General features: G+C 45.8%; 1 protein-coding gene across 1 annotated transcript; it reads left to right on the top strand.

Moving 5' to 3' along the window:
* Positions 1 to 4,323: 4,323 nt before the first annotated feature.
* Positions 4,324 to 9,708, top strand: Snu13 (small nuclear ribonucleoprotein 13). The gene is made up of 3 exons (XM_048445072.3): positions 4,324 to 4,448; positions 7,327 to 7,447; positions 9,342 to 9,708. The coding sequence occupies exons 1-3, from the start codon at positions 4,446 to 4,448 to the stop codon at positions 9,602 to 9,604; spliced, it is 387 nt and encodes a 128-aa protein (XP_048301029.3). The 5' UTR covers positions 4,324 to 4,445; the 3' UTR covers positions 9,605 to 9,708.
* Positions 9,709 to 9,942: the final 234 nt, after the last annotated feature.

The following is a 9,942-nucleotide window of genomic DNA, read 5'->3' as shown; positions in this document are numbered from 1 at the left end:
ATGATGATTTTGGCAATTCCCAGAACTGGCTACTTTTTTAAGGCTTTAATTAATAGTGGAGCAGAATTCAAAAATGTCCTCAGCAGTCTTGTTTATATCCACAACTGCCTGGAATAGTCTGATCTGTTGGCAATATGTAAGGATCACAAAGAACACACAGACAAGGGAAAAGACACACATATGGCTCCAAGGACAGCCAGGTCGAGTCAGTACTAATGGCGACTCAGGTAGCATTACACCACAACTGGTTGCCAAGGGACCGCCCGGAACACACAGCTCCTAGAAGCACAAATCCCAATCCTTCCGGCAATATTTGCCCATCCAGTCAGCATTTCTGCTACACTGGTGAGACAGCCGTGGATGTAGCACCTACTGAGCTTTCCCTGACATTGGTACCAGAGCCTTCAGCAAGGACAGTGAGGGAAATATCATAACTCAGGGCCATAAACTGTGCTCAGGTAGGGACTGATAAATAGCTTAAGATGATTCCTTGGTCCCTCATGGAAGCAAAGACTAGACAGAGGACTTTGAACCTAATGGAGCTAGTGGCATAATAAAAGCTTACCTCGTTGATGGGTAGTTGGATGCATTTGGACAGAAGGGAATTGTTTCTAATGTTTTACTGCATGGTGGGATAACTATGTTTGACAATAACTCATTGAATTTTTTGTTCGTTTCTTGGTTTTTAGACAAGACCTTTCTATATAGCCCAGGCTGCCTCAAATTCACATTGATCCTCCTGCCTTAGACTGAGTGCTGGGAATACAGGCATTCATTACCACATCAGCTAATTAAACCCCCAAAATTTTTTCTTTTATTTATTTACTTATTATGTATACAATATTCTCTCTGCAGACCAGAAGAGGGCACCAGACCTCATTACAGATGGTTGTGAGCCACCATGTGGTTGTCGGGAATTGAACTCAGGACCTTTGGAAGAGCAGGCGATGCTCTTAACTGCTGAGCCATCTCTCCAGCCCCATTTTTTTTCCGATTTATCGATAACAACCTATCGATTGATCGATTATTGATTTTCGTTATCTGGTGTGGGAGAATTGTCTGTATTCTGTCAATCATGTATTTTAATAAAACGTTGATTGGTCAGGCAGGAAGTATAGACGGGTCAACCAGACAGGAAGTAGAGGCGGGGCAATGAGAATAGGATAAGGCTAGGGAGGAGGAAACTCCCTCTGCCACTCCTGTGCAGACCACCAAACAGACAGCATGTAACCTGCCCAGCTGAAAAAGGTACAGAGTCATGTGCTAATGTAGATAAGGATAATGGGGTAACATCAGTTATAAGAGTTAACAAGAAGCCTGACCTAATGGGCCAATCAGTTTATAACCTTATGGAGTCCTGTGTGTGATTTCTCTTTGGGATTTGCCGGCTGTGGAGTATCGGGCGGGATAGAAACCCCAACAAGCCGGCCCCCTCATGCTACAGTTATCACCAGGCGGGATTTGAACCCACGTCCCTTGGCACTAGAGTGGAGTGTTAGGCGCTCCTAGCCACAGAGCCACGGCTCAAGCTGCTCAAAATTTTTTCTTTGAGATCATATCACTATGTAGTCCTAGCTAGGCTAGAGCTCACTACATAAACTAGCCTGACCTTGAACTCAGAGATCTGTCTGCCTCTGGAGTGTTGGAATTAAAGGTGTGTGTGTACCATCACACTTAGCCTGAATAAGTAAGAGGACCCTGGGAGCAAAGCTACCTAGGCCAGGCTCCATCATATCACACAAGGTGCTGTAGAACTTACCTCCAAATCACCCACTGTCCTCCTCTATCATCTCCTCCTCTTTCCTTTCTAATCCCCTCCTCTCCCCCTTCCTCTCCTACTTTTGCTTTTCTGAGATTTCTGGCTTAGAAATCATTGTATAATCCAGGATGGCCTCAAACTCACAACAATCCTCCTGTCTTAGGTTCCTAAGTGGTGGCAATACAGGCACAAGCCACCAGGCCTTTACATTATTAAATAAAATAAATTCCATTTCTAGAGTTAAAGAATACAAGAAGTGCCAGGCGGTGGTGGCACACGCCTTTAATCCCAGCACTTGGGAGGCAGAAGCAAGCAGATCTCTGTGAGTTCAAGGCCACCCTGGTCTACAAAAGCTAGTTCCAGGACTGGTTCCAAAGCAACACAAGAAACCCTGTCTGGGGGTGGGAGGAAAAAAAAACAAAAAAGAATACAAGAAACCTTTCTGCTCTGCTTTGTGGGTTTCTTACTTCTGGAACAGAGGCAGCCTTGAAGGAGTAGGGTCTAGGCAACAGTAAGGATGATGAAGTCATAACAAAACTGTCTAGAGAAAACTTGTTTGGCCCTGGGAAAACAGAACTCAGGAGAGGAGGAAGGCTGAAGTAGAACGTGCTGGGCATCTCCACGTTGCTCTGGCTTAAACCTTTCTGTACTCTGGAGTGAAGAGATTAAGCGTCATGTCAAGAGACTGCCTGACATGAACGATCGAATGATGTAACCTGCCCAATCATGGAAAAAAATCTATGTTCCTGGTAGCAAGTAATCTATAGCAAACTAATTTCTTTGAATCCTCTCCAAAAGTTTAAAAAATAAACCTAAATCTTATATCAAGATTTTTCTAATGCCATTGCTTTTAGATACTTGTCAGGAGCAATCGTCAGGAGCTACTGCGGATCATGATGCAATTACAGTTTATAACAATTGATAATTCAGATATCAAGCCACCAGAAGGATGGTTCTCTGTTGGAGAAACCCTGAAAGGCAGGGCCTGCAGGGCCACTGACTCTCTGAAAACGGTTGCTTTAATCTGTAATTTCACTTGTGCAATAACAGTTATGACTAGGCGGCGGTGGCACACGGCCTTAATCCCAGCACTCAGGAGGCAGAGGCAAGTGGATCTTGCTAGTTCCAGGGCAGGCTCCAAAGCTACAGAGAAACCCTGTCTCGAAAAACCTGGCTGTCCTATAACTAGCTATGTAACCAGGCTTGCCTCGAACTCACAGAGATCCGCCAGCCTCTGCCTCCCACGTGCTGAGATTAAAAGTGTGCGCCACAACCGTCTGGTTATATTCATTCTTTTAAAAAATGATTTCATGTGTATGGGTGTTTGCCCCAATGTAAATCTGTGCATCACAGTCCTCATGGAGGCTAGAAGAGGGAGTTGGATCCCCCGCTGGAACTGGAGTCACCAAAGTTGTTAGTTGCTTTGTGGGTGCCGGGAATAGAATCAATATCCTTTGGAAGAGCACCCAGTGCACTTAACCAGTGATCTATTTTTTCCAGACTCGATAAATGCTTACTCCTATAGGCAGTTTGAATCTTTCTGGTTGCCTGACCCCCAGCAATGCTCAAGTAGCTGTATATGGTGAAAATAACCCAGGTCAATAGCTAAAATCTCAGCTTTGCACTGTTTTCCTCATGATGGTGGGCAGGCTTCCCTTCTCTCGGCATTTGTTCTCCATCTAGAAAAGTGAGAAGCTATTTTGCATGGTTCTTAAAGATCTCCCCAGCTCTCAGCTTCTCCACATTTGAAGCCATGAACTGAAATTGGCTCTGAATGGTGTGGGCTGGGCTAGATCCAAAAGGTCCCAAATGTGTGTGGCACCATGTTGGAAAAAATGGGGGGGCATAGAGGATCACTGAGGACCTCGCAGGAAGAAATACTAGACATGAATTTATTATTTAATAATGGAGTTTTAGTGTGGCATTAAGAGAGGGGCAAGCAAATGCCTTTAATCCCAGAGGCAGGCAGATCTCTGTCTTAACACTGAGGGGTTAGACAGGTGAGTTTTTATTTTTTCTTGTGGAGGAAGACAAGGTCTCATGTGGCCGAAGGTTGGCCTCGAACTCGCTATGTAACCGAAACGGGCAACAAACGGATTCTCCTGCCTAACTTTTCAAATGCTGGGGTGACAGGCAAGCCACCACCTCAGGCCTGAGAAGATTTTCAAAGGGTACAGGATATGCTCAAAAAAATAAAAACAAAAACAAAAGGTCAGGCAATGGCTGGGTGGTGGTGGCCCACACCTTTAATCCCAGCACTTAGGAGGCAGAGGCAGGTGGATCTGAGTTCGAGGCCAGCCTGGTCTATAGAATGAGTGCAAGGACAGCCGGGGCTACACAGACCATCTCGAAAAACAAACTAAAAAAAAGCAAACAAGAAAAAAATGGCAATTATATGGTGACCCTTGAAGCCCTTTGTATTCGAATGTTTAATTCACAGTTTTGGCCGACGATTTACACTAAGTCGCTAAGGAAACCAGTAACACACCTTCCCTCACGCAAAGACAATTTCGGGATTTCAGCAGGGTGGGTCGGGGCCGGGGCAACGTCACTGCGCGCTCCGAGTGACATCACTTCCGCTTCCTCCCGCGCAGAAAGTGACTTCCGCTAGTCTTTCCGTGCGGCGCTTTCAGTCTGTCTGAGCTCGGCTGTTCTCGACCCGCGGCGGGGCCGGCGCACCGCAGCCATGGTGAGTGAGTGAGCGCGTGGGAACGCCGGCGCGGGGAGCGGGGGACACGGGCTTCTGCTTGCTCCGGCCGGTGGGAGGCGGAGCGCGTGCGCCATCTCGCCCGCCCGGCGATGGCCGACCTCCGGTTCCCGGGGTAGAACTCGGGCCGCCGCGGCGTGGTCGCGGGCGGCAGAGTGGAGAACTCAGGCGGCAGAAAGCCTGGGACCGCTGTGGCCCGAGCCGCTTTGCAGCGGTGGGCGTGGCCAGAGGCCGGGCGCTGCGTGGGAAACTGACCGCCCCACGTGGGATGGCGGAGGGCTATGGAAACTTCGGCCTCCGTTCCCTTTTGCTTACTTTTTCCTTTCTTAAAATAATCTCCAGAAGATGACGTGAAATCACAGGTAGTCGACTGCTACCCACCAGCTTCCCACGCCCGAGGTTCAGGAGCGTGGCTCCGTGGAGTTTGCATCTGCTATCCTGCCGGGAACTAACCCGGCATAGGAAATTCAGGGGCGGTTTAGGGTATTTTTTTTTTTTTAAGGGACTCAGTATGTAGCCCTGGTTGGCCTGGAACTCGATACGTTGACCAGGCCGACCTCGAACTCTCAGATCCGTCTGACTCAGCCTCCGGATTAAAGGCGTGTGTCTTCACGCCCTCGCATTAAGGATTTATTTGAGGGGGGGTTCAAGGGAAATGTGGCATGGTGATACCTACGCCTCCGAAATCAGAGGTCTTGGGAGCCTCACGTGTGACGATAACGCTTCCTCGGCTCCACTTGAATATTGTAGCTAGAGGGTTCCAGCTCGTGTTCCTGTCGTAGCTAGTTGGGATCGGAACATTCAGCCCTTTGGTTCTTTTTTTTTTTTTTTTTTTTGATACCTTTCGCTCCCCCACCTCCGAAGTTAGTAACTGGCTGCGTCTGGTTTGAGAAAGCCTCTAAGCCAGTGCTGAACCCGTGAAAAGTTTTGAGCTCCGGTGCTTTCGGGTTGAATTTTGCATCGACTGTGAAATGGGCAGAATGAGTTAGTTGTAAGACTTGCTGTGCGCGCATGCATTCCTTAAGGACGGGTGCGTTCTAGCTTTGGACTCGAGATCCTCCTGTCTCAGCCTCCAGAGTGCTGGAATTACAGGTGTGTGCCGCCACACCAAAGCTAGTCATTCTTGGGCCTCTTGATTAGAAGCCGGGATGCTGCTGCCCTGACAAGTGTACTGTCTACAGGAAACATTTTTTAGTACACAACAAGAATAAGGAAGTGTCGTGTGGTAAATAGCAAGCCTTTTATTACTGTGCGTGATTTAATGTGCCACTGTATACAAAAAGCAACACGTCGATGACTTTACAGATATTAAGGTATTTGCTAGATCTTTAAGGTGATGGCCTTTTTCAGCTCCTTTAGCATTTTATGTGAGCAGGGTCTAGTTGACTGAGGCATTATTAGGTTATGTATGGCTATATTTGCTAAATCAAAATCATGCATGTCTTTGACTGTCAGGTATCAAAGGAGACCGAATTGATCAAGCTAGGGATTCAAGTTGACTAGCCTGGGCTGTATAGCAAGCCTTGTCTCAAAAAGGTGTGGGCTGAAAATATAGGTTAAGTGCTTGATAGCATGCCCAAAGTCTTGAATTCAGTTGCCAACACCTCAAAAACGTGAAATTAAAGAGGCCTAACTTTTGGATTGTTTTTTAATATTTGAGAACTTGGAGTTCCGATTACTTGAAGGCATTATTTGATTGAGCCCAGGAATTCAGGTCCGCCCAGGCAACCTAGTTAAGTTTGTTTGGGGGAAAAAACAAGTGAATGAATAAATCTGTGGATGGGAAAATAATGAAAAATAGTAATAATTCTAAAGAGAGGAAAGAAACAGAACACCCCAGCAACCCAAAATGAAGATTGAACCCACTATGTAAGTACTTAAAATATAGGGTCTAAATGTTCCAGTTCTGCAGGGCCTAGAGTGCATTTGTCTCCAGAGATCCACCTGTCTCTGCCTCCGCCTCCCGAGTGCTGGAATTAAAGGCATATGGCCAAAACTTCCAACTTTTTCTCTTTTTTACGGCATTTGCTCACTGGTATGGATGTGCATGTAGGATCAGTAGACAACTTGGGAAAGTCAGTTCTCTCCATCATGTGGGTTCTGGGAATCATTCAAGTTGGAGGCAAGCAAATCTCATTAGCCCTGAATTTGTCAAAAGATAAAACCTTATTTTGTATATTTGAAAAATAAATTAAAGGATATTTTAATAATCATAAGCAACTGTATATATTAATATCCACACCAGCAAAATTAATTTGAATAACTTTTGAATATGATGCTCTGAACTGGGTGGTTGTAGGAAATCTTGACCTGGTGAGTGTGGTGATAGATGAGGTTAGACAACAGGCTAAGGTTAAATAAAAGTATCTAAGTTAATTTTTTTAAGAATTTTTTTTTTATTTATTTATTGGTTTTGGTTTTTTGAGACAGGGTTTCTATGTGTAATAGCCCTGGCTGTCCTGGAACTCTCTTTGTGACCAGATTGGCCTCGAACTCACAGAGATCCACCTGCCTCTGCTTCCTGAGTGCAAGGATTAAAGGTGTGCACCACCGCCGCTCGCCTAAAAAAATGTTTTTGCCTGGTGGTGATTACAGATCCAGTTTGAGGCCTGCCTGGGCTACACAGAGAAACCCTGTCTCCAAAAACCAAACAAGTTCTGTCTGTACTTAGTTGGGTTCTTTGTTGAATCGCTAGGGGCTGTTTTTGAAGTTGAACATCGTCTATCCCTAAAATATGGGGGGAGGTATGTATGCATGTGTATATATGTAAGGAGGGAACCAAGCTGGTCCTTGTCTCAGTTGTAGATAAATATTTTGTCATTTGTCTGAAATCCCTTTTGATTCTTGTGTTTCCTTACAGACAGAGGCTGATGTGAACCCGAAGGCCTATCCCCTCGCAGATGCCCATCTCACCAAGAAGCTGCTGGACCTTGTTCAGCAGTCGTGCAACTACAAGCAGCTTCGGAAAGGAGCCAATGAAGGTGACTCCAGGGTGATGCTGGGGTGCTGAAGAGCCCTGTCTTCAGCAGGGGTGGCCTGCATTTCTAGTTTGGAAGAAAGTGCTTTATTCTCACTCTCCCTCACCCTTCTTCACTTTTGTTCTTAGTTTGTGGAGACGAGTCTTGCTGTGTTCTCAGGGTAGCCTCAAAGTCCTCATACCTCAACCTCCTAAATAGTTGGGCTAACAGTTGACTCTAGACTGGGCAGTGGTGGCGCACGCCATTAATCCCAGGCCTGGGGAGGCAGAGGCAGGCGGATGATCTCTTTGAGATCAAGGCCAGCTTCGTCTATGGAGTGAATTCCGAGATAGCCAGAACTGTTTCACAGAGAAACCCTCTCTCAAAAAACCAATTTTTTACTGACCAATGAAAGATGTATTGGGTAGTTAGGATGTAGAGTCATCAGTTAATATTTTGCTATATTGCCTTTCTCTCTGAATATATAATTTATTTATTTTTGTGGGCCATTTGGAAGGCAGTTGTTAAACTTTGTGTATGAAGTTGTACTCACTCTTTAGAATCATCAAAAGGAAAGGGATTTTAATGCTTTTTTTCTTCCCCAGTATCTGGCGTTGTGAGGTGCATGTATTTTTTTTTTTTAAGATTTATTTATGCCAGGATGTGGTGACACATGCCTCAGAGGCAGATGGATCTCTGAGTTCAAGGCCAACCTGTTCTACAGAGTGAGTTCTAGGACAGCCAAGGCTATACAGAGAAAAGCCCTGTCTCGGAAAGAAAAGAAAGATTTATTATGTATGCAGTGTTCTGCCTGCGTGTATGCCTGCAGGCCAGAAGAGGGCACCAGATCTCATCCTTGTAAATGGTTGTAAGCTACTATGTGGTTGCTGGGAATTGACCTCAGAACCTTTGGGAGAGCAGGCAGTGCTGGTAATCACTGAGCCACCTCTCCAGCCCTGGGATGCATGGATTCCAATGGTTCTCAGAAACATTTCCCTTTTGTCTGTGGAGAAGGTGGTACAGGTAGGGACAGACTGAGGCTAGGGAGTTTTGTGTTTTGTTGGTTGGTTTATTTGGGAGAGCCTCATGAACACAGACTAGCCTCACAGATTTACTGTGTAGCCAGCCGATCCTCCTGTCCCCACCTCTCAAGTGCTGGGATTACAAATACGTTCTACCATGTCTGGTTGTAGCTTGGTTTGGTGAGTGAGCAGTTTTTCAGTGGGCTAATTATATGCACCCATGACATTTCTGCCCAGAGAAGATAAAACCAAATAATTTTCTGTAGTAGAGCTGATTTGTTTTTAGATACTAATTTAAATACTATGTTTGAGATTTTAGGAGAACCCTGAAAAAATGAGAATCTTTTACCTATGCTGTGGCAGAAGGCAAAATAAACCGCTTTGGTTGGGGCCTATTCTGTTGGAAGGTATGGCCTGTGTCTGCAAGGCAGCAGTGCTGTGACGAGACTAGGGTGTGTAGCTGTTGGACAGAACACTGGGGCCTTGGTGACCAGTTAAAACTATAGAAACATTACTTTTCGCTGGTTGGTCTTTATGCTGAGTGGGTGAGAAAGAGAAAGACATTAAGGATTAAGTAACTGGCTAGTGTTTGGGTGCCTTATCACAGTGCTGCTCCAGCCAGAATATTGCTTCCCCCGCCTCGCCCCCTTTTTGAGACAGGGTCTCACTATGTAGTTTTGGCTGGTTCTGGAACTCTGTCGACCAGACCAGACTGACCTCAAACTCAGAGATCTGCCTCCCTATTGCTGAGATTAAAGGTGTGTGCCACCTTGCCTGACTTGTTCCTAATAAGTATTTTGTCTGCTTCCTTGTACCTGTTCCTTGTTCCTTGCTTTGCTGTGGCTGCCCTGCCCACGTCCCATGTCATCTGTTGACTTCATGTCCTGTCTCAACAGCCACCAAAACCCTCAACAGAGGCATCTCTGAGTTCATCGTGATGGCAGCAGACGCTGAGCCCTTGGAGATCATCCTGCACCTCCCACTGCTGTGTGAAGACAAGAATGTCCCCTATGTATTTGTGCGCTCCAAGCAGGCCCTAGGACGGGCCTGTGGGGTCTCCAGACCCGTCATCGCCTGTTCTGTTACCATCAAAGAAGGCTCCCAGCTAAAGCAGCAGATCCAATCCATCCAGCAGTCTATTGAAAGGCTCTTGGTGTAGCCTGTGGCTCTGCCCTTCCTGTCTGCTCCCACCCTACTCTGTATCATACCGTCTGTTAGCATGTAGTGTTTTCGGCCAGTTTCTATTATAAATATTGTACTACATCTGGTTTTTGTATTTTTTTTATAGTCTTACAAGATTGTTCTGTCCCCTCTCTCCATCCTCTACTACCATTTTTTAATCTGTTTCACTTAATCTAAGTGAGATGATATCTAAGTTAGGTGAGAGGCAGAACGTCACAGTTTAACAGTGGGAAGAACCAGGAAAAACCTAAGCCAAGGATAGTGTCTACTTTCATCTGCAAATTCATTCCTCTGTTTAGGACAAGATGACAGTAA

This window comes from Myodes glareolus, chromosome 19, assembly GCF_982192425.1.
Source record: "Myodes glareolus chromosome 19, mMyoGla1.1, whole genome shotgun sequence".
NCBI lineage: Eukaryota > Metazoa > Chordata > Mammalia > Rodentia > Cricetidae > Myodes > Myodes glareolus.
Note: the sequence above shows the minus strand (reverse complement) of the source record. Positions and strands in the feature narration are given on the sequence as shown.